The sequence below is a fragment of the Temnothorax americanus genome, unplaced genomic scaffold, assembly GCF_048541705.1.
Source record: "Temnothorax americanus isolate GAGA-0224 unplaced genomic scaffold, ASM4854170v1 Scaffold51, whole genome shotgun sequence".
NCBI lineage: Eukaryota > Metazoa > Arthropoda > Insecta > Hymenoptera > Formicidae > Temnothorax > Temnothorax americanus.
Genome location: NW_027509668.1, coordinates 608,904 through 632,895, shown reverse-complemented (window position 1 = coordinate 632,895; position 23,992 = coordinate 608,904). Strand labels below are relative to the sequence as shown.

The 23,992-nt window shown below is 33.6% G+C and overlaps 4 protein-coding genes and 1 long non-coding RNA gene across 5 annotated transcripts; 2 read left to right on the top strand and 3 right to left on the bottom strand.

The window, feature by feature from the left end:
* Positions 1 to 780: 780 nt before the first annotated feature.
* On the bottom strand, positions 781 to 4,493 carry Npc2b (Niemann-Pick type C-2b). Its single transcript, XM_077419110.1, has 3 exons — positions 4,356 to 4,493; positions 1,300 to 1,604; positions 781 to 1,060 (listed from the first exon to the last, which is right to left on the bottom strand). The coding sequence occupies exons 1-3, from the start codon at positions 4,432 to 4,434 to the stop codon at positions 977 to 979; spliced, it is 468 nt and encodes a 155-aa protein (XP_077275236.1). The 5' UTR covers positions 4,435 to 4,493; the 3' UTR covers positions 781 to 976.
* Positions 4,494 to 9,709: 5,216 nt separating this feature from the next.
* LOC143904414 (glutathione hydrolase 1 proenzyme) lies at positions 9,710 to 19,606 on the bottom strand. The gene is made up of 11 exons (XM_077419086.1): positions 19,568 to 19,606; positions 16,104 to 16,251; positions 15,453 to 15,577; positions 15,166 to 15,305; positions 14,696 to 14,928; positions 14,406 to 14,566; positions 13,416 to 13,639; positions 12,553 to 12,748; positions 11,849 to 12,014; positions 11,245 to 11,391; positions 9,710 to 10,668 (listed from the first exon to the last, which is right to left on the bottom strand). The coding sequence occupies exons 1-11, from the start codon at positions 19,573 to 19,575 to the stop codon at positions 10,480 to 10,482; spliced, it is 1,737 nt and encodes a 578-aa protein (XP_077275212.1). The 5' UTR covers positions 19,576 to 19,606; the 3' UTR covers positions 9,710 to 10,479.
* On the top strand, positions 14,940 to 16,097 carry LOC143904431 (uncharacterized). Its single transcript, XR_013258903.1, has 3 exons — positions 14,940 to 15,120; positions 15,364 to 15,601; positions 15,903 to 16,097. It is a non-coding gene; the product is annotated as an uncharacterized LOC143904431 (long non-coding RNA).
* A 1,436-nt stretch (positions 19,607 to 21,042) lies between the features above and the next one.
* Positions 21,043 to 22,971, top strand: Prosalpha4 (proteasome alpha4 subunit). The gene is made up of 6 exons (XM_077419101.1): positions 21,043 to 21,264; positions 21,605 to 21,731; positions 21,815 to 21,928; positions 22,086 to 22,219; positions 22,312 to 22,494; positions 22,601 to 22,971. Exons 1-6 carry the CDS (start codon positions 21,163 to 21,165, stop codon positions 22,688 to 22,690), a joined length of 750 nt encoding a protein of 249 aa, XP_077275227.1. The 5' UTR covers positions 21,043 to 21,162; the 3' UTR covers positions 22,691 to 22,971.
* Positions 22,795 to 23,981, bottom strand: Emc5 (ER membrane protein complex subunit 5). The gene is made up of 3 exons (XM_077419111.1): positions 23,781 to 23,981; positions 23,533 to 23,585; positions 22,795 to 23,399 (listed from the first exon to the last, which is right to left on the bottom strand). The coding sequence occupies exons 1-3, from the start codon at positions 23,860 to 23,862 to the stop codon at positions 23,208 to 23,210; spliced, it is 327 nt and encodes a 108-aa protein (XP_077275237.1). The 5' UTR covers positions 23,863 to 23,981; the 3' UTR covers positions 22,795 to 23,207.
* Positions 23,982 to 23,992: the final 11 nt, after the last annotated feature.

The window sequence follows — 23,992 nt, the reverse complement described above, 5'->3', positions numbered from 1 at the left end:
GATACATTGTGTGAAATAAATGCCGCGAAAGAAAGAACGTACGTATCTTCGAGATAACAGCTTTACGTGAAATAGAAAGATTTATTTCTTATGTGTTGTTGAATAAATTGTCCAAAGCGACTTAAAAATATTATTTTTAGTGATAAGACGGTAGAAAAGCATTGCGATTAATTATAGAATTATTATATATGTATACAGATGACGTTTAACAAACCTGACGCGAATAGATTGCACTTCCGGCGCAGAGATGAAGACACGAAATATATGAAGAGATATTTGGAGCGATTCCGAACACACAGAAGCGGATTGTCGAAATGAAAATCTGAATTCTAAGATATTGAACTTGGGCCGTTACATTCGCACGTTTCACGAAGCCTGCGTTATTACAGTGTTATCGACGATCGACCATATCAAAGGTAAAATATCCAAAATATAATTTATTTATGTTGTTGCTTATAATACTACAAATACATCTAAAATACTGTAATACGTATAATTACTTATTACTGTTTAATCAATAAGGAAGTTACTCATTATAAATTATAATCTACGTCACTCGTAGACTGCTCATAGACTTCAATTATTTAACAATTGTCAATTATAAATATAGTTAAAAAATTTAATACTGCTAACAATCACTTCGGTAAACCCTTTGTATTCGATAATAATTTGATTAAAATGTCCGTATTAATCTCTGGCACAGTAATTTTATCTCTAAAAACAAAAATCCAATTGGAGCTTAAAATGCGAGAAAATGGATAAAATAAATGAAACAAAATCTGGATTAAAAATAGAAAGTAATTTTTTTTTAAGTATCTTATACATTCATGTATCATAATATGGCATACGTTGCATTGTAAGGATTATTTGAATGCACATTCTCTATCGGCCAATTAAATTATATAAGCTCAGAACTACATCGACTACACACACTGTGACTTTTAATTATAATATACCGAAGTCAGCGCGAAGCAGTTCATTTCGTAATCTTCGCTGGTACCTCGAAGCATATAACTCTGTCATTTCCTTGTCGCAGTGCGTAACGTACGGTTAGTGAAACCTGTAAACAAAAGTTATGATAAACATTTATTGCGAGAGGTTGAAATCAACTAGTTACGAAAGAAGCAACGTGCACATAACTACGAGAAGAAGCTTTGGCTTCTTGCTTGCCAACTGGCTTTTATAATAATATATTTAATTTGTTAATTATATATATATATATATATATATATATATATATATATATAAACACGCGATTATAAGTCTTCTCTTAAACTCTCAAAAACTTCGAAAAATTACCCTAGGATATATCGTCAGCACAGGGAAACTGTTTCTGTATATATATTGTACGCCTTTCTTCAAGGGACAACCAGCTTTGCTACCATCGGCGTTGTAAATATTATCGCAGGCATTTGTTCCGTCGACTCCCACGAAGGGCAAGGGTACATTAAAAAGAATCGCGTGCACATCATTGGTCAAGGTCTGAATATCTTCGTTAGGCGAGAGTTTGATCTCTATAACGGCATCCGTTCCCTGTTTCAACAAACATTCAGGTTTATCGCAGCCGGATACGCTGATCTGCGTGGCATCCTCGAACGGGGTTTCTGAAATCAGAAATTATAAATCGTAAACGAATCGCGAGTGTAATTTATGCCCGCTGTATTTTTACATAGCTCGGTTTCGATTACGTAAGGTCGAAAATACATTAATCAGACCGTATGATTACTTTATTCACCAAAAGGCAATATACGTTGATACTATAAAAGTAGTATTCCACGCGCTTTTTGTCCAAAGAATACGCATATACATATATATTATACATTTGAGTAAAAAAAAAAACAGAGGCTAAATAATAACAAAAATTTCACAACTCGAATGTTGATCGCCTTGAGATATTTCATCTTCTTCAGAGAGACTCAATGTCGTTGCGGTGTCCGAGAATGCGTGAAGTAAGAGAAAGTAATGGCTTGGATATATGAATATGAGTCGTACAATTATCGTGCTAATAGATTTAATTAACGATTAACGATTAACTCTTAAGAATTTTTTTAAAAATCCATCAGAAATTTATCATATTGGTAGCAATTTTTATTAGAGCACTGTATTAATAATATAATCTCATAAAAAGTAGAGAATTAAATGAACCAGTTAATCGACATTAATAATAATAAGTGGTTCTCCTCAAGTATTTGATTTGAAAAGTGTGAGAAGGAAAATGTAAGTTTATCCACGTTGAAAGGTAATGATATGTTTCCTTTTCATGATTATGCTTGTATCCATAACCGAAGGTCATTGCTAAAACGACTGTACAGCAGGTCAGCGAGATATCTTAGATGATAAAACAAATGTAAATTGAATACTCACACATAATATGTCTGCGTCATTAAAATTTTTTTCATGCAGTCTTTATAAATACGATCTATTTGTGGATGTAATTTTTTATCACGTACGTTTATTTGTATAGTTATCGCAACGTAACAATTCAAATAAAAGGACATAATATACGGTTTTTTGTTGAACGGAAAGAAATATTTCAGCTAAAGACATTATTCGATAAAAATATATTTTACTAAACGTACGTGTGCGTTATGGAAGTGTTATCAAAGCGAAGTATACGATATGCATATAATGTCACATTTATTGTCAGTTGCGTAATATCTTTTAACTCTAACATGAGAAACTACAGTTACAATTCTAACGGTAAAGCATATGTCGGTCGTATCAACGTTCAAGTTAGTATGAAGCTCATCAGTTTCACTGCGTGTCAATTATGTTTCTCGTAACGTAAGTAATTATATTGGTATTAATAACAATATACTACAGCTCGTTCAAAACTTTGTTGATTTACATCTCCAATAATTAGCAATCGTTAAGCGTATCGTGCAATAATAACATTTATAACATTACGAGAACACCAACAAAAGTATAAGCCTCTGCTATGAGCGTGAAAAACAATATCTTTGATATAATCGCGCGATTGAATAAATCACGCGATACTTATTTTGCGTCATAATTTTTTTATTTATCGATAACTTTATTGCCTGATCTTTAAAGAAAAAATTCTATTTGAACGATTTGTCATAAGATTACGGATGATATATTCATGCCGAAAGATACTCGATGTCGGTGCTCGAAAAAATTTAACAAGAGGAAATTAATACGTCCGACAGTAGCATACGGTATGTCGGAGAAAGAATTTCAGATATCGAAAATCGTGTCGCGACAGTTCCTCATTTATATTTATAGAATGTTCTAAAATATTTGATCAAATTTTGCCAGTATATATTCCATATTCCATATACATATATTCCAGGTAAAAACATTATGCGAGCGTATTTAAAATTTATTCTTTCATCACATATTACATGTTAATTGAAAGTTAAACGTTGAAAAAATATTTCAACATTTAAATAGTTTGGTATTATGTAGATTGATATAAGTAGCGAAATGATATTGAGCAAATTAGTAATTAATTATATAATATAAATAAATAATTAGTACTAAATAAGAACAAGATTTACAATTTAACTTAGAATACAAGTATGTGTGGTCTGTCTGGCAAGATATACTATTTTTAGATTTTGATTTGCTCTAACAACGAACTTTGTGAGCAGATCTTTTTATTTTTCTTTCTACTTCTATCTCTATGTTCGTTGATTTTGATAAACAGTTTTCATGAATCGCTAATTAATGCTCCTAGAGATGAAACTCATCGAATTCTTGATAAAATTCATATTCCTGTTTAAGAGTTAAAAGACTATTTGTTCTTCTTGGAAAGATAATATTCACATACTTATATACTTAACATTTTTTAAGGATACACACACACACACACACCACACAATTAGAAAAATATATCGATCAACTTTGGTCAGATATTTTAGAAACGCTCTATATAATGCAATTTTAACGTAATGCAACGCCGAGAAAGTTTCACGAAGGTATTCGACGATATCGACAGATCCTGTCGAGGAAAGAGAAACTGTTTTAATTTTAAAATAAGCATCTTAAGATCTGTGGACTTTTCCATTGACATCAAAAAGATAATCACGGCTCTCTCTCAGTACATTTAAAAGTAAATTATTTCCACAAACTTTTTATAACGTTTTACTTGTAGAAAATTTCCTTTTGCGCGTGTTTGAAATGACAATTTTGTTGATTATTTAATTACAATTTAGCAAATTTTTGTCTATCAAGAAAAACGAATTATTTCGTTAATTTTGTTTATTCATCATTGTCGGCATAGTCTGCGTTTCAAACACGATTTATTAGAAACTGTACCTGTCTTTCAGTAGATTAATATATTCTTCACAATATTTTGTATATTTCTGCTCGGTTTGTAATATTTTACGTACCAGAATCGCAGTAATTAACTTGCGTGGCACTGGTGAGCACGACGAGCGCCGCGAAAACGAGAACAGTTTTCCTCAGCATCTCGGTGAAAGTGTTTCTGTTTTTCCGTTTAAGAAACCTCGTCAGAGTGCTGTGGGTCCGATCAGACCCAACTCCGGCTCTCGACTGACGACAGTGACGACTGTAGCTCGAAGCTCGAACGCGGTCACAGGTGCGTAACGGCGCGCCGTTCGTCAAACTCCTACTTAAGTGTACCTCACCAAGGAAGGGGATAATATAAACAAAGTATCGAAGTCCGCATGAAATAACTCATATGTTGATTTCAGAAATACTCGGACGTTCTCTAAATCGCTCTAAGTCGCAGAAAATAATTTGCATCTGAAAAAAACGTATACGTGGTATAAATGAAACACATAGAAGGAGTGGAACGTAATTAAGATTAGATAATTCCGCAATAAAATTCTTAGTAAGGAACTTAATAAGAAAAATTAAAAAAAATTGATGTGTTTTTGAAATTTTGTCAGCAAAGATAACACGTGTATTAATATAAAAATCTTCAAATATTGTTAATATTTACATATTTATTATTATTATTAGATATATTATTAAGTATTAAACGTATGTTAATTTTGTTCATGTTTCTCTATTTGGTTATTTTTTACATTATTATTTATGTGTTTTCTTATTTAATTTTATTTTAACATTTTTAATGTATGTGTGTGTATATATATGCGTATAATACATTTATCACATTTAAACTAACCGACTAAAGTAACAATTCAAAAAAAATTCAAAGTAAGATTATTGATATACGAGGTCTGTTTAAAAAGTTCCCGTAACTTTGTCTTTATAATTTTTGGGAGTTTACTTACAACTCACATATTCAGTCTTGTCTCTTTCGAAATATGTTCCTTCTCGGTTGATACCATTCCCAATGCCGTTTCCACTTCTGGAAGCAGTCCTGGTAAACGTTTCTCGAAATTACGCGTAAATCTGTCTGCAAATTTTCCTTAATGTCTTTAATTGTGTATCGAATATTCGATTTTTCAATGTGGATTTTAGTTTTGAAAAAAGAAAAAAGTTTTCGAGGGTCAGGTCATGAGAGTAGGAAAAGGCTGAAGAAGCACTATTATCTTTGTTTTGGTGCAGAAGTTATCCAAAAAACGCGTGGCAAGGTTTTAATGTTGTTAAAATTAAATTACACCCTAAAAGTAACGACATGGCTATATTTGCTAAAAGAACTTTTTATTATTCTATATTTTTTAAAGAACTCTAAAATGATAGTATAATTAGATAGATATAATTGGTTCTTATATTTAAGACTGTCTTAAGCACAATCTTAAGACGTCATGAACCAATCACAGAGCCGTATTGGCATCTTAAGCTATTACTTAAAACAGTCTTGAAATAAAAACCGATTATGAATACCGGACTTAGTATTAATATTTATACTCCGTTCAACGAGAGATCATGGTTCATCAAACATAAATAACGATAGATATTGTCCAACACTATTGAAAATAAAAATAATTTAACGCGAACACCTTGTTGCGGCTCCGTGACCTATCGTTATTTATGTTTGATCAACCATGATCTCTCGTTGGACGGAGTATAGATATTATGATTAATACTCTAGGATTAATCATTGCGATTAAATCTTTGTGATTAAATACGTGTGATAAATAACTCGACAATCATAGGTATGCGTGAAAGTTCCATGTTTTAGTTACAACTCGCAGCAGTCGTTCCATAATGTTTGATTCCTCCTTTTTTCTGACTTCGTTTCGTTTACCTCAGCACAACGAAACGGAAATGAAACGGACCACCATGGTCACAAGAACAAAGCACCGGAAATTAAGAATTTCTGTCCACCACCTCTCGTCTCTTTCCTTCTCAGTTTCTCTTTTCTCCTCTCTCTTTCTCTCTCTCTCTCCCTCTCCCTTTCTCTATGGCTGGATGAGTTTCCTTATTTTCAATGGCAAACGGGGATCTCGATTAACTCCCGTAAACCGTATACTCTTGAAATTATTGCCACGTCGGCATCATATCGAACAATGTATCTCGTCGAAACTCGGCATAGTCGAAGCGGTAGAGCCCGACGCGCGACGTAAAATCACGATCTCGCATACGCTTCATCTACATTTAATAATCGGGCAATAACGCTATTTCTTTTTCTCTTTTTTTATCTCTTTTTCTCTGTGAGTATGATACAGGCGATATAATGAAAATAATTGTCATAATAATCGGGATTTTCAGACGCAATCAAGAATCTGTCGCGTTGCTCGATTTATGCTCGTAACATTACCATGTCAAAGTATACATTGACTTTATAATGTCTTCATTCTTGGAAAATTGCCTCTGCACGAGAAACAATAACATCGAATATGCAAATCCAAACTCCCGGATGCGGTTTGGTGACTAATGAAAAGCTTTCAAAACAGTAAAAAGGCTCTCTTACACGTCAGACAGTCTAATAAAACACCGCCGTGATCTGCAATATTATTTTGTATAATGCATACATATGTTTCGCGAGATGGGAGTAACATTGGTTGATGCGCTACCGTGAATTATCTCGTCAAGCCGACAGAATGATCGGAGTGAGTCAGAACGGTTATGAAACTTTTCTGAAATTGTTCCTGCGTGACGATAAACGCTTTTGTGTCTTCTACAGTTGATCAAAGGTTGTTAAATGTGCAGTCCACTTTCTACTAATCTTCAACTGTAATTTGCTTAATTATTTCGAAAAGAAAAGATATCTGAAGGATAAACGGTTGAAAAAGACAGGATTTTCAAAGAATATATTTTATAAGACTTTTTAAAAGGACAATTGTAATGATCTGCTGAATGCATGGAAATAATGACGACAGTTCCGTTGCAAATGAAAAATCTCGGTTTGTTTAAAATTTATCCCGATGATATGAATGCGGAAGAAGTATATTCCAGTATTAATACGGATGTTATCAACGAAGGTCATGTGCTAACGGAAGAAATTACGTATTCTGTATTCAAGACGTACAACGAGTGCATTGATTAAAGTAGAAACCCAAAAGGAATACTAATTACTATAGCGGCAGCAACCTTGAAGAAAGAAAGAGCTCCTAAAGATTGTTTCGATCTGAATTGCGGATTGCCACAATTTTTTTCAAATTTACCAAATATTTTATTTAGAAATATTATAAATATCATGTCATAATTTCTTGTTTTTTTATCGCTAAAAGAAATCAATTAGAATTAATATATATATTATATAATTATATAATTAAATTAAATTTTCTGAATGCAAACTCACATCGAGACAATAATTAGATTTTTATCCGAAAATGTCAAAATTAGATTGTTGATCCTGACAAACGAGAGTATATCGCATGATTGTAATTTTATTTGTTTACTTTAATATTAATATTAAATTGTCTGGCTGTTAACTTTTAGAAAACTTTATAAATTTTTGTCTTTATTGTCTCCCCGAAGGGTACGTGACTTCCGTTTCTATACATTAAATATACACATACACATACACAAATAACACATTATAAATATCCATTTTACATTATAAATTTACTAACCAATGTCATATTCATGTCACATTTTATTTTATCTCATTCTATTATTGCCCATTATCTTATTTTGCTTTTTCACTTTACTTTCTCTCTCTCTCTCTCTCTCTCTCTCTCTCTCTCTCTCTCTCTCTCTCTCTCTCTCTCTCTCTCTCTCTCTCTCTCTCTCTCCCGCGTTGCCTCCTTCCACCTTCTCATCTAGTCTTCCCCTTGTCCCTCCTCTCCTGATATCTCTATCACTTTTCTATGTCGTCCTCTGTCCACTCGCTTATACATTCCTTCAATATACGTGCGTTCACGTCTCGATCCTCCAACCAAATAGCTTGCATTTTTTTTTTCCTATCTTTGACTTTATTCTCCAACCTGAACCTTACTATTCTTTCCTGCCATCTTTCCTCCTCCTATCATTCTTTTATCAGCATATTTCTTTGTACCATTTGTTGTACTTCGACTCCCTTATCTTCCGCTCTTTTTCTTTTATTTGTATTTCCTTCTCTTTTTTCTATCTCCGTTTATTGCTTCTTAATGCATTCCTGTACTTCTTTCCCTGTCACCTCCACCCCTTTCTCTCTCTCTCTCTCTCATTATTTTAATTCTATTTTCTTCCCACTTTTGGACAAGTTCTTTGCTCTCTTAGTTTTCTCTTTTATTTCCTCCCATGCCTTCGCTAGTCCATTTTCCTTACCTTATTCTAATTTCTCCTCGTATCTCCAGGCTTTTTTCGAATCTAGTAATCTTAAATCTCGTCCCTTGAATTCTTCTAATCAGCTCCTACTAACCATTTTAAAAATCTTTCTTGCGTACCTTCCATTTTCTCCTAATTGTTCCAATCCCACACACACATATCTCTATACCATATCTCATTATCTAAATTAGAGTGTCGAACATCCATATCCTTCTCTTCCAATCTTCTCTTCCAGATTCCTTATACTTTTCTTATCGTCATGTCCGCTTTCTTAAATTCTTTTCTGCATTTCTGGCTACAACCATTCCTTTGTATAGCCAGACTTTTAGATATATTTAAACATTTTAACTTATCTATCATTTTTCCTCCGCATTTCCAATTCTACTTTCTCTTCTTTCCTCCTTTCTTGAACCTTATAACTTTCGATTTTTCTGTATATTTAATTCTAAATCTTTTTCTTTTAAAAATAATTCTTAAATTCTATTATTATTCCATTATATCATTAATCTCATTTCATTTTCTTCTTTCGCTATCAAAACTATGTCGTCCGTATACGCTAAGGAATATATATTTTTTCCTTAATCTAACTCTTCTTTTTCCTTTTTTTCCTATTTTTTTTTATTTTTTGTCCATAATCAAATATTGAACAACATTAGACTCATTGGATATTGCTCCCTCAATCCTTTTGCAGTCCAGAAGTCTTCTCCTTCCTTCTCTCCTATCTTCATTCTGTTATCTTTTCTATAATTTCTTCCTTTACTTCTCTTTCCCTCATCGTTTCCCATAACACTCTTCTGTTCATATGAATAACTTGTTTATGAAATCATTGACAACTTGCCGCGCGATAATTCTTACTTCGGGGAATAATTATGACAAATAGCACTAATTGTAAGATGAATTTAAAGTTTTTTAAATCATATTAAATTTCGTAAAATAAATTTACATCAATACATAACGTAGTTAAAAATAAAAAATAAAATTCTTCGCATTTTCTTGCGTCTTTCTCTCAATAGTATTTTAATAATCTTCAGTTTTATAACATGGGCTTAATCTGAGAAGAGAAAGTCATCATTTGCCTAGACATGCACCGTAATTGGTTTTCTATTTTATTAAAACATTTTATTATAATATTATTTCATACAGAGTTCTATATATGATTCGCACATTGCATGAACAGCACAATTATTATCGTTCCGCCTACATTATCAAGAATAGAATCCTATGTTATCAGTTACAGGTACATTATCTTTCGTTTAAACAATAAAAAAAAACATAATTTATAACATCCAAAGATTAATTTTATTGGTACTAAACATAAAAACATAGACATTTTCATTTTCGTATATTTAAATCATGTATAAAGTATTATGGATTATATACAGAGATGCGATGATCAATAAATCATGATAAAATAAATATTATTAATACAGGCAATTACAGTTTTTAAGTATTTACAGCCGAGTAAATAATAGGATATTTTATTGATTCGGTCATCACAGTATATTTACATTTTAAGTCGACACGATATATATCATGCAAACAATTTAATTTTGAAATATATAAATTATCTTGTTAAATTATAATATTAAAAATAAAAATTTAGTATTTTCACAAAAATTATCTAATCATATATCATTCATATGCAGACGACTTCGTAACTTTAAGAATCACTTTGCACTGCTGCATTTTTAAAAATAGGATGTAATAAACACCATTTTATGCCGCGTATTATAGAGAGCAATAATTAGTAACTATGTGCCGTGATGATCATAATCGTTAGTACAATTAAAAAAAAAAACCTACGATAGCGCAAAGAGGAATTAATATTACATCTTTATGTTACAAGATCATCCATGTGGGATTCTATACTTTTATGCTTATAGATTTTTACAGTCCCGCCGTTGTTCCTTGTCGGCGATAGTCTGAGTTCGCTGTTATAAGTCCGTTTTCCTTGGATACAGCCGTAATCGCGCTTCCAATTCCACTGAAAGTAATGACTTTGTGCCCGATTTTATTCAAGTAATCTAACGTGACTTGACAAAAATTTTTCTCGTTCTGGATATTCATCGGCAGCAGCTGCAATTTTTTAATAGCTTCCTTAACAATGCTGTTAATTATTACAGACAGTTTATAAATAGACAATATTTTTCCATTTAAATAAAGTAATTATCTTATTAACATTCTTTGCGTGCGTGAGATGAGAACTAAGGAATATATAATTTCTACTATTTCCTTTTTTTTCCTTAAGAAAAATATATTGAAGCATAAACAGTTTCTGGGTTATGATTAATTATATAAGAAAAGATATCAGCAAATGCAGATTAAGAAATTATTCAAATTCTCAATTTTGTCGAATTTTATTAAATAATAATTTTAAGAATATATTTCAATAACAACTTCTCTAAAACTATTAATATAATCTATTAATATAATCATTTCAATTTTTTTTCATTAATATTTTAAATGTAAGATTTTTAATACTTTGTTTATCTTTTATCAAATAATATTCCTTAAAATAACTTTTAGTAACAATTTCTTAAACTGCCATTTACGACATTTAAAAGTCGGTTTGACTGTAACGGCACAATGCGAACTTGGTGCCCGATTAAAATTAATTTCTTAAGTTGAAATGCTTATATCGGTTGAACTCACTTGATGATGAAGTCTGTGCGCATCAATCGCTTCCTTTATATCGTAACCGAACCAAAGATTCAAGAACATCCCAATCGCCACGCCGCTCGTGATCTTCGAACCACCGGCTGCACCAATCACTAATCTCACATCGTTCTTGTGATCAACCTTATAAAAGAGGTCGCACCATTGAATCAAATAAACTTAAATTAACGGTCTAGGACTCGCCGCGAACATCTCGCTCATTCTCTTCAAGATTATTTTGAAAAAAAGTCTTTAAATTTTAGATTTTCACACGGGTTTAGCCGATCGAATTGCACGAGAAACATTGACGAGATTTTATATGGCGGCAGCGAGAAAATCGCTTCGTACGATCGCGTGACGATTGCGAATTGCAATTACATCATTGAGTTGAACGATTCCCGGAATCGATGGTTATCATGACGATGGCGATGGTTAATTGCAAACTCATTGTAGTCATTTTATTAAACGCGTTTCGCAACGTTCACGAGACGCCCGACTGTTTTGTTCACCGAACACGCGACTGTTTTGTTACACATTATTCCCCGAGTTTCGAGTTTTCAGCGAATTTATCGATGGTCACATTTGCGGTGAAATGGCTTACCACTATTGTCGGGTTCATCGAACTCAACGGCCGTTTGCCGGGCCGAATAAAGTTCGCCGGTGACGGCGGCAGCCCGAAGCCGTTGGTGATGTTGGGTGAGCTGAAGTCGTCCATCTCGTCGTTAAATATTATACCAGTGGACTCAGAGCGTATCATCGCGCCAAACCTGTTAAATAAAGATGTCTACAAAGAGCACGAAAAATCCTGCGCATTATATACCGCAGGATTTTATCGTAGACCGCATTCGCTGAATCGTTCCATTTTTAAGGATAGATAGATAGATATAAACCGCGCTTTCAAGAACGATCATATCAAACATATATATATTTCGAAAGTGAAGCGATTCAATTGATTTTCTCCTTCTCGTTTTTTAACGGGTCGATACAGCACGAAGAGAGTATTATAGGAAAGAAGTTATACAATAAAGTTTCTGTTCGCCTGAAACGCGTGCCGATATTATCAAATAAAAATTCTGATATTTTTATTTAAAAATGTTGTTTATTTAAAAATATACGTTTGATACTTTATAAATCGATCTTTGTAATTATTTGAATATTTATAATGTACAATTTAAATTAACTAAATCCCATGAAAGTGAAGAAATTTCGCCTGAGCGCAGTTGATTTTATACAAATTGTTTCGCAATTTAAGTATTCGATTAGAGTAATTGATTAGAATATTTCGTCACCTACGATTTTACTTACACCTGATTGATGGTCGATGTGGCGGAAACGGCGGAACCGTCGGGAGCGAGGACGGAAACGTGCGAGGTCCCCGCATCCTCAATTGTTGCGGTGACGGCGCCGTATACCGCTGGATCTTGACTCGTGCTATCGTCCTTAATCCTCCCCTTTATCATTTCCGCGTAATCATTGGACGTTAAATTGGTGAGCAGCGTGTCTACAAAGAAATAATTCCGTTAATCAGTTTCATTAAACGCTTCGTGATTGGCAGAAGGAAATTCAAAGAATGTATTCGAGAAAATCGCGCTGGAACAGAGATACCGAACTTCAAACAAGTTTCGCCAGATGCGTTTATCTTTACGTGATGATATACGGATTGACAATTAGGAAACATATGACGCAATGATTTTCAGAAAAAACGTGCTGTATCGCGATATTAAGTAAAAATAAAATACATGCAGTTTAAAATAACGCAAACATATAAGAAACTCCGTTTCCTTTTTTCTTGCATGATTAATTTATTCTTGTGATTCATATTGATGTCAGTACGAGAAAAATTATCTTTATTTATGTGAACGGTATCCTTAACGAATTAATAATCAGAATATTTTAATTTTAAACGAGTGCACAACATTTTTTGTTAACGTTATATGCATGGTTACCATTTTCCTTACGATCTCGTAAAGTGATTACTAAACAAATCGTTTTTCATTCATGTTTAGGAACTTTTCTAATTGTTCGCACCCGACTATACTCTTTTTTATAATTTTAATGACTTTATTTATTGTATTATAATATATACATATGTACATGTATAATTTAAAAGATATATTATCGAAGAATCGCGTTAAGAAATGTTATACATTGCGCGTTTACGGTCTCACCTATGCCCTCAACAAAATCAGGGTCTCCCAGCTCTGTTCTTCTTGCGTAAGCCCACTTGAAGGTTTCCACTATACGTTGCCACATTTCATATTCATTGCGGACCGGTAGCAAACGACGAAAGACATTCATTATGAATATCAGAATTGCGCCCGAGCCCGGCGGCGGGGCACTGTAAATTGTCAGGTTTCCCATTTTCAATGCGATCGGCTTTTTCCATATGGCCCTGCAAAGTAGACTTGCATCATCAATATGCTACTGTGACTTTCGCGCACCTGTCTTCTCCAAGTTTCCGATCCTATCATTATTTATCGTCATCAAGTTCACAATCATGAATAACTTGTAAGAACGAGGAAAATAATTAACGTAAGAGCAGCTTAATATTTACTTTTATATAAGATTTTTGATGCGATAGCCACAAAATCAACGGTATCTAATCTGTTCTTATAATTTTATCGATCAACTGACTGTCGATAATGACATTTTATATGATTTCACTCATATCAGTAATCTGATTCATATTTAATTTAATGCTTTAATACTAATTGTAAGATGCAACGACAGAGATAAAAACTGTTATTTTTGGTCATGATATCCTGGATCGATTTTTAAATCGACTGGCTGTAAATAATGACATTTAATATGATTTCAATCATATCAGCAATCTGATTCATATTTAATTTAATACTTTAATACTAATCGTAAGATGCAACAACCGAGATAAATTATTTTCAGTCGTGATATATCCTCTGGGGATTAAAATTCTTTTAATATATAATTTAAAAGTTTTTTAATATTTTCGTTACAACACAGATCGTCAGTATTGTTTTTATCTACATAATGACATTCCATTTTTTTATGCTCTTTCGTAAAATTTTAACTGCGTAAAAGAGATAAGTTTCTAAGAAATAAGTTTATTTGCCTTCGATCTCTAGTTTAATCTATATTTAAATAGCAACCCACAGAAAAATAAAAAGAAACGTACTACACACCTGTATTGTTGAAAATCTCGTTTCGTGATTATTCCTTTAAACTTTGTTATCTCCTCGACCAATTTGTCTGTAATATTGCCATTGTAAAATACGTCGGGCCCCTCTTCCGCTATCAGCTTCAACGTCCTCGCCAGTTTGGGTCTCTTTATTCGGTCTCCCGCCTGTAAGCGTTGCCTCTACTTATTTCATATAGTTCATTCCACGCGAGATGTTCGCCAGACAATGCGAGAGTTTTCAGAGTTTTAAAAATGATAAGAGGATCTGGAAGCGAAAAGCGAGATATTACTCACGATCCACGGTTTACCGGTGTCGGGATTTATGAGTATTTCAGCCAAACTGCTCTCGTTCTTTATCATAGGCTCCTTGTTGGCCAGATACGCGGCGAGATAATCATTGACGCGCGATCCAGTTTCGCACAATTTAATGGTAGGTTCGAATAACTCGGACCACGGCAATTTCCCGTATTTTTTATGCGCTTCCCAATAGCCCATAAGCTCACCGGGAACAGCGACTGCCAGGCCACCTAAGTATTCGATAACACATAAATTATCTAAGTAGTAAGTAGTCTATTGATTACATCGGCTCGGCAGACCGGGCTGGGGCAGACCATTGTTATTACGCGTTACGCGCGAGCGAAGGTAGTGAGACACATTTTACAATTATCGTTACGTTACATCCAGTTTAGTAACTATGACATCTTTCAGGCGAATCTGACGTAAGTGTGCGCATATCGGTAAGCTTTGCTGCGAAAAAATCCTACCATACATGGCTAACTTAGCATTGCCATCGAACATGTCCTCCGTCGCAGCCATCGGGGCGGTCTCTCTCGCGTCCAGATAATCCGCCGTTTTGCTCTTTGCGTCCCATATCGTCATAAGAAATCCACCGCCCAGTCCCATGCTTTAAATCGAATGTAGAAATGTTTCGTTTGCTGTATATTTTGTTCGCAAATTTACAGGCAATTAATCGACTCTCGAATCTCTCGTCGAGTCGCGAAACGTTCTCCGTAGGAAGAAAAAGAAGATGAAAAATAGAAAATTGTGATACCTGTGCAAGCATGCGACGCCTTCGCAAAGAAGTGCCGCTATCGCCGCATCCACTGCCGAACCATTTCTAGATAAGATATCGGCACCAATTTTTGAACATTCTTGACCGTTTGTCGACACGGCACCCTATTCATGGATATTTCAATAACCGTGAGAAAAATCTTTGAAATATACTATATTACGTATTACATCTACTGTATCTCACGCTAGATTTTTTTCTTTTACATATATATATATATATATATATATATATATATATATATATAAAACAAAGCGAATATTTGTGAGAAAATAGCAAATAAAATAAAGCAGTTATTGAAATAACAATTCCAGTGAAAATAATGTGTATATTTTCGAAGCAAATACATACACGCATAGCATTACTTCTATTATTTACTGTTATTTAATATTAAATTTAATTCTGTATTAATTAATTTTCTGTTATTGTTAGGACGCGAGGTATTACGAATTTGAAAATATAATCATATCTTTTTTCTGTGGAACGCTATATTTTAATTAAATGAACAATTTCGAGAATACGCTTTTGTTATATATATGTATAAGTCAAATGTCGATATCTCTATTACGTTGTAATAATGTAATTAAAAAAGTCAGTCTTTGTTTTTTATACTCTTTGATTAATAAATATTACCTTCGCATACCGACCCAGTTTAGAAGAACTGATGTACTTTACACCACATGTAACGTCTGAATTGAGCGTGAAGACTACAATTAATGCCACGAAAACGGCCACAAGTACGACCGCCGTCACGCTGAATATAACCAGCTTTTTTCGCACTCTGCGCAAAACATTTAGAAAAATTTATTAAAAATCAGATTTTTACGATTTGTTCTTTGACGATATAATTGAGGCGTGTTTGTTTCATGAAAATTCGTAATTAAATATCAAATGAAAGCTGCAGTGATGGCTGCAAGACCATAATACAATCTCTAACGTTAAACAATGCCAGACTAACTTAATCCGCGTAACATTCCACGTATGATTTTTATTCGAAATTCGCGTTTAATATGTAAAGAAATTTTTATTTTCTACCGCATTGATTTTATGATGTGCGTAAATTACAATCCGGTTATGCAACGCACAATTAATCGAAAAGTTGAATAAATCGAGTTATTACAATATGCATATACTCATTTTTTTAATAGGAAGTCGATGATTACGATGTACGTCAAATTACTACGTGATTGATGAAAGAAGCCGCACAATAGTGATCGTAACATAAAAGTCAGTAACGCTTAGAGCTTCTGCCGGTTACAATCTCATGGTCGTTCTATACTCCAATGGTTTACCATGACCGCATTTACTTACACCTGTCGTAAAGGCCTATTAGTGGCAGCAAAATACAATTATAACAGCATGATTACGCTATGCATATGCAGCGTGAAATAATTTTACGTCATCTAAAACAGAGTTATATGATTTATTTTGCAACGTGCAATAATCTCATGTAACAATATACGATTTATAAATATAAATATTGAAGAGATCTGTCTATAAATAAATAAAATTGAAATTAAAACTGAAATGCACGTTCGGATAAATTAAGGTATTGTGCTACAAAGTTAGTAATTTGCACAGTTAGACGATATGTGTAATAACCGTTTATGAAGATAAAGTTTCAAAAATTTTTTTTATAAGCACTCCCGTAATCAACAACGCATTTATGATAAGATTAGTGATCTAAAATGTATATAATTAAACGTAGTTATTGTGTATCACTCGCGAGAAATATCAACGCGCTGCGGCGTGTATCAATTGTCACCTTTATTGCCGGCGTCAAGAACATGGTCAGTTATCACAGTCGTGCGATCACAGATTTGCACACGTACGTAGAAGACATTTACTATACAATTCGCTGAGATTACGCAATGATGCGTACCCATCGTTACATTCAATACATTCACGCACCATATGGACTTAGCGTTGAACCATTGCAAACTACTCCTTGTCAATTTCAAGATAAGGATACGACTTAAAATACGGCTGTAAAATTATAAGAGACCTACTTTTGCAACAGGTTAACTAATTATACTTAATTAAACATGTTTCAAGATCAGTAAATATTTATCGCGCACTTTATCGGTCTACCAATTTCTTTATGAACGTACAATAAAGATATAACTTGAAGACATTAACGTAGTAGATACGACTTGTGTAGATAAAGCGATAAAATAATTTTTTTTTTTACTTTATTAATCAGGGGATCAGACATAAAGGAAGTGAATGACTTAAAATTAAATAAATGTCTTCTTTAGTCAATGTTATCGAATAACACAGGCCTGCACAGGTGGCACATTTTTTTAAAACACGATTTACAAAATTTCAAATTACACGATAACGTCAAAAAAGAAGCAGATTTATCGCAATGCGTTAATAAGTTTTTGCCAAGGTTTTTACACTTGAAAAGCATACTACGTTTTTTCACAACTCAAACATTTTTATTACGTCTTTGTAACTTCATATTAAATAATGCTTGTTCAATTACAGGTGCGTTTAATTAATTACAGGTGTATTTAGTTAATTACGAGTGTAAGATTTTAAATTGCGCAACATAATGTAATTTACAAGCATATTTTATTTTACATAATTTACGTAAAAAGATATGTCAATAAATATTTTTTTAAAAAGTATATACATATAAGCACACACATAATTTACTCTCAATTGTGAATTTTTAGCAGAACTTGCAAAAAATATATCTTTCGTTTAATAAAAATGTGTGGTTAGGTATACGTAGATAATATAATTAACTTAATGCAACATAAATTAACTCTATAATAATAAGAGCATCCACAAATAAAATTATTTTTATATGGCAAAAAAAAAACAAATTTTTATAAAAAGTATTTTATAAAAAATATCTTTTAAAAAGGTTCGACAATATTTAAGTAACAGTAATTTCCAAAAAAAGCATACGCATATAATTTGTAGCCAGAAAAGATTATGAAAATGTTGCAAAATAAAATCGTCAATAATTCTCTTTTAATGATAAATTAGTGAAAAAGTAAAATTTTTTTTTTTTTCAATACTTTGAAACCTATATTCTTGTATTCATTCTTGGTACAAAGATGTGGCACTATCTACGCAAAAATATACATGCATAAATTATGGATGCCACTGTATCTATAGCTAAGTGCTAAGTTAATTGCAATTGTAGTGGAATTATCATATAGTCAACAGCGTGCACGGTAAGCGCAACATTCTGTTAGGAATGTAAAGTAAAATTGTCGACTTCTCAAAATATAATTTTTTGTTAATTTACGACACTTCCTAGAGATTTTATAACGACTACTCGCTACAAGATGAACAAATTAAAATTGAATTGTTTTTTTCCGTTATCACATATACGTATTCATACACATATTTACCACAAATGATATAAATACAATAAACAAGAAAGTTTTAAACTTATACATGATTCATTTTTGTAAAATCTGGTATTCATTTATGAATTCACTAAATAATGTTTGCAAGAAAATTTATATTTAATACTTGATAAATTTTAGGAAACGATGAATTTAGGAGCGAAATATTCCTAAAGTAAATAACTATAAAGTAAGTCGATCGTAATTAGCGTTAATTATTATTTATATATTGTCGTTTTATTTTTCCTACGAATATTTGGCCTTGAATATTTTATTTTTTTCTTTATTTCTAATGTATTAATTTACATGTGAAATATAATGACTCAGCAAATAAATATAGCACAAGAATACTCAAATGGATTACGTTAAAACAATTCTACTCGACAAGCACATTCTCTGCACAAATCACAAGTTTATGCAATTTACGTTTGCACTACTTTAAGCGTCAAAAATGTTGCGAGCTACGGAAATAAAGGACGTGTTTCACGTCAGCGTCAATTTCGATTGTCGTGTACACAAAGACGGTCGCGCAATGCGCAATGCGCAACGCGCAACTTTCACTCGTGCGTTGCACGTTGAATTTACATTAATTTTTAACACATCGAACGACGAATTAGAGAGACCGTCATTTCAGTAGGAAAAAAGATTATGCAAAAGTCGTGGTGTCAACGTCAACATAGACATTTTTATTGCTGCCTTCGCGGAGCGATAAAAAAATAGTATACCGACCCAATCATGTTGAACAGGCGAACGTAACTCAGCGAGCATGACCAGAGCACTCAGCCTTGACTAAACGTTTCTCTAAGCCGATCGCTTCTCTTATAAGACCAACGATACCGTTTCTATATCTATTCATCCCCACTCGCTTGTGCGAATTTCCGGAAGCCAAAACGAACGCGCGTCTGATTTATATCGTTTTTAATTTTATTTTAAGCGCACATTTTTCATTTTTTATTTTCTCAAAAATTTCGAAATTATCGCGGCCCCCAATATTATTCGAATCTGATATGACAATTTTATTAAAAATTAATGTGGTCAACTCAAAAACGGAGTATAACGTCTGCGGTTATATATGCGTGATGAATCTTGAGAAGATACATGTCAAATGCAGCTGTTTCATTTCCATACTATTTTTATATTGATAAAATAAATAATATAACGAGATATATTTTATAAAAGAATATTTGTTTAGAGAATTTATACTTCTCCGCAATAGATTTTCCCCCCCGGATGGGATCCCAGGGAAGTACAGAAACAATCGCTAATTATTCCGAGTAGTTCAATAACAATCTTTCTAAAAACAAGTTTTCTTGTAGTTTCGTATCGCATAATCATAATGTCCACGATTACGAATATCATATAATATTACAATATTAATATTATTCTAAAAGTAGTACACACAGCATCATATACAATGATAAATGATACGCGTCTCTAAATAAGTTACATCTACGCAACGATAGATAAAAAATAGAAATCCCGAAGTAAAAAAAGAAAACAATGTCACAGCATTATTACTGTAAAAAGTATAAGAATAAATACAATATAAATTAAAACAATGCCGCATGTATTCAAACACTGAGAACCACTATTGAGAGAGAAAAGAAGTCCACTGTACGTATTTAACGCTCAACATAGCCATATCTTCACTTATATGTATGCATATTATACGCGTAGCGTATTCATACATATGTACAAAACGTTACACATATGTAATGACCGTTTTGTAAATAAATTATCGCATCTCTCTTATTTTTATGCGACTGCGTCGAGCATAAAGGAGAATTTCGTCAGAGAGAATTTTCATAGAACGAATATTCACAGCTCGATCTTATATTTAAGATCTTGTAGGTGGGGGATTCAGTACGAATTTTAAATATCTAAAATGCGTAATCTTAAATATTAAAAAATTCGATTATCTATTAAAAATTATCACGATCCCCCCTGCAGACTATAGACGGAATATTAAAAACTGCAATACCTAAGATCAGATCTGAAACGATCTTAAATACAAGGTTGGAGCTTAAGATTACATTCAGCTAATAAAATTATTATAAATATAAGATCGAATTTTATAAATGCCGCCCATTGATCGAGCCTATAGAACACCAGCGATTATCTCGAAGTATAGGGACTGTCTATTCAGTCTTGGGACACGCACGGTGTGTTTCTAGGGAAATGCGTTGTCATCTTCGCGTCCCAGAACTCCAGAGTCCAGATTGCCAGAGTGCCGGAACGAGACGGTGAATCGCTGACTGCTTAGAAAACGGCGGAGTCATTTCGAGTTTCCTGCGGAACAGTGAATATTTCGGACAGCCGAGACGATGACGGCGAGATACGACAGAGCGATCACGGTTTTCTCGCCAGACGGCCATCTGCTCCAGGTGGAATATGCCCAGGAAGCTGTCAAGAAAGGCTCGACGGCGGTACGTTGAACAGTGCGACCTAACCTCTCTTCCACTTTTTCGAGTATATTTACCGGGTCCTCTCGTCCGTTCGTCGATCTGCGATCTGTTTGTTGTCACGCACGGGATTTTAATTATAACCGAGTAACTTTATTCATCTACTTGGCGTGCCTGACTCCGCGCGAATCCTTTATACAGGTTAGGTTGACGGTTCTGCAGCTGGACATGTCATTTCGGTCTCGTCTTCGTCACATCATTTTGTAGCGTTCTATTCTTGGAAATAAAACATTGGAAGTAACGCAATACTAGCTGGAATTCCTAACAAAATTAATGCTATTCATTTTTCGCTTGCTAAACGCAGGTTGGCGTACGCGGCGCAGACGTGGTAGTCTTGGGTGTCGAGAAGAAATCTGTCGCCAAGTTGCAAGAGGAACGTACGGTGCGCAAGATATGTCTCCTGGACGATCATGTAATTATGGCTTTCGCAGGTACGTTATTGGCTTGAGGATAAATATTGTTTTTATATATTTTACGTTGCAAATGGAATAATTGTTTTTAATCTTCTCAACAGGTTTGACCGCTGACGCAAGGGTACTGATCAACCGTGCGCAAGTTGAATGCCAGAGTCACAAATTAACTGTAGAAGATCCTGTTACCTTGGAATACATTACGAGGTATATTGCAGGTACGACTAGAATTTGCACTCTTCCGCTGAACAGAAAACTAGAATCTTCTCTAGTATACGTACACGAGAGGATGCGTGAGATCAAACTTGGGAGTCGACCGCTCTTACATAGAGCCATGAATCTGACAGAAAAACTAAAAACGGTTGTTATTTACAGGCTTAAAACAGAAATATACGCAAAGTAATGGCCGTAGACCTTTCGGAATATCCTGTCTCCTAACTGGATTTGATTACGATGGCGTCCCACATCTCTATCAGACAGAGCCATCAGGGATATATTACGAATGGAAGGTACGCGAGTTCAATTTCCTAAATTTTTTACCGAATAATTGAACGTAATTATTTAATAGCTAAATTTGATATCAATCTCTTCTTTCGTAAAGGCGAACGCAACAGGTCGCAGCGCCAAGACTGTACACGAATTCTTGGAGAAGTATTACACCCCGGAAGAGGTATCGACGGAAAAGGGTTGTATAAAATTAGCTATTAAAGCGCTACTCGAAGTAGTTCAGTCTGGGCAAAAGAATCTGGAAATAGCGGTAATGCGACGCGGGCAGCCATTACAGGTATATCTGCAATTTGTATCCAGCTGTACGAACTTGATCTCACATCTTGACCGAAGATAATTTTCCACTATTTTTAAAACATAAATTCATAATACGTATATTTTAGATGTTGGATACAGATACTATAGGCGAATACGTAACGGAAATCGAAAAGGAGAAGGAAGCAGAGGCGGAAAAGAAGAAACAGAAAAAGTGATGTACTGTGCACTCAACTATACTACCATTATTAATTTTTCTTATAAAATAAACATATTGCAACAGAAAAATAGAGGGAGGAAGGCATATAAATGGAACGCGATGAAATTTGTGATTTTTTTTATTCATACCGTCTACCGTCGCAGAACCGTGTAAAATGTGTATCCAAAACCATTCGCCGTATATTTTAAAGTTTTAAGATTTAGATTAATATTACGAGGACAAAGATCATAATCTGCTACGAGTTGTTTTCCAGCAATAAATTATTAAATTTCATATCTATGTAATACATCGAGCTATCGTTTGCTCTACTCTCTATATATATACATATATATCTTGCCTTCTTAAAAATGATATATTTTTAATTTTAATATATTATTAATAAATCACATTACACGATTAAATTGATACCACTAAATACCAATAGATCTTTGCTGTTCTAACTGTGAGAGAGATTTAACAAACAAGATAAATAATTTGATATTTTTGTCAATGATCCGACATCAAAATATATCGTTTTATTCTTGAATATATTCTGGAGATAGAGATCTTCCACGATGATTAAATACTTGAAAGGATGGTAGATTTCGCAGCGTCTCCCAAGATTTATTCTCCAAATCGACAACTGCCCGAATCTCTTTGAAATCGCCAGCGATGTACATAACGCCGTACATGACGACGAATAAACCGGCTACACCTTGGATTAAAATCTATAACGAGTAGTAAAACATTCCAAGATAATGGTAACTTCGTTGAACTTGGGTAATATTTTATGCAAAAGCAATAACTTTTGGCTTTTTATACAGAAAGCAAGTAGCCAGCTTATCGTGAACCATAACTCACGTCGATCGGCAAAGTGGTAAACTCCTGTTCGGTGATCCGCAAGTAGGAACGATCTGTAAAAAGAAAGTAATGAAATCGGTAACTTTTTATTCCTTCCTAACTGCACTTTGTTCGTCTATCATCTCGGAAATTTGATCATGCACGTATTTTACTTTTAAATACATAAAAATGCAAAACAAACGAATCTGTAAACTCTATCGGTCTAACCTAAGAAAGTGACAAACCGAAGGAATAACGCGAGTACTCACGCTGTGCCGCCGAATAAGCTGCATGTAATATAGACATAAATCCTACGAAAGTTATAAATTTATGTATAGCCGTAGCAGACATGACGAGCGTATAATATCACAGACGAGGCATTGAAATTCGACAACGCAGCAACGACGCAACGAGAACAATCATCGATTTTATTTCACAGTTATCCTAACCCAAGTTCACCCAAGTTATCCCTATGTTCTGC

What these genes read in the sequence shown, in the direction of transcription:
- Npc2b (XM_077419110.1), bottom strand. Translation starts at nt 4,434, where the DNA reads ATGCTGAGGAAAACTGTTCTCGTTTTCGCGGCGCTCGTCGTGCTCACC. An exon ending in AGTTAATTACTGCGATTCTG is followed by an intron (nt 1,605 to 4,355) that starts GTACGTAAAATA and finishes TTCTGATTTCAG; the next exon opens with AAACCCCGTTCGAGGATGCC. An exon ending in TGCTGACGATATATCCTAGG is followed by an intron (nt 1,061 to 1,299) that starts GTAATTTTTCGA and finishes TTTTGTTTACAG; the next exon opens with GTTTCACTAACCGTACGTTA.
- LOC143904414 (XM_077419086.1), bottom strand. An exon ending in TGCTAAGTTAGCCATGTATG is followed by an intron (nt 14,929 to 15,165) that starts GTAGGATTTTTT and finishes TCGAATACTTAG; the next exon opens with GTGGCCTGGCAGTCGCTGTT. An exon ending in TGATTTTGTTGAGGGCATAG is followed by an intron (nt 12,749 to 13,415) that starts GTGAGACCGTAA and finishes ATTTCTTTGTAG; the next exon opens with ACACGCTGCTCACCAATTTA.
- Prosalpha4 (XM_077419101.1), top strand. Translation starts at nt 21,163, where the DNA reads ATGACGGCGAGATACGACAGAGCGATCACGGTTTTCTCGCCAGACGGC. An exon ending in TGTAATTATGGCTTTCGCAG is followed by an intron (nt 21,732 to 21,814) that starts GTACGTTATTGG and finishes TCTTCTCAACAG; the next exon opens with GTTTGACCGCTGACGCAAGG. An exon ending in GGATATATTACGAATGGAAG is followed by an intron (nt 22,220 to 22,311) that starts GTACGCGAGTTC and finishes TCTTTCGTAAAG; the next exon opens with GCGAACGCAACAGGTCGCAG.
- Emc5 (XM_077419111.1), bottom strand. Translation starts at nt 23,862, where the DNA reads ATGTCTGCTACGGCTATACATAAATTTATAACTTTCGTAGGATTTATG. An exon ending in AGCTTATTCGGCGGCACAGC is followed by an intron (nt 23,586 to 23,780) that starts GTGAGTACTCGC and finishes TTCTTTTTACAG; the next exon opens with ATCGTTCCTACTTGCGGATC. An exon ending in TTACCACTTTGCCGATCGAC is followed by an intron (nt 23,400 to 23,532) that starts GTGAGTTATGGT and finishes TACTCGTTATAG; the next exon opens with ATTTTAATCCAAGGTGTAGC.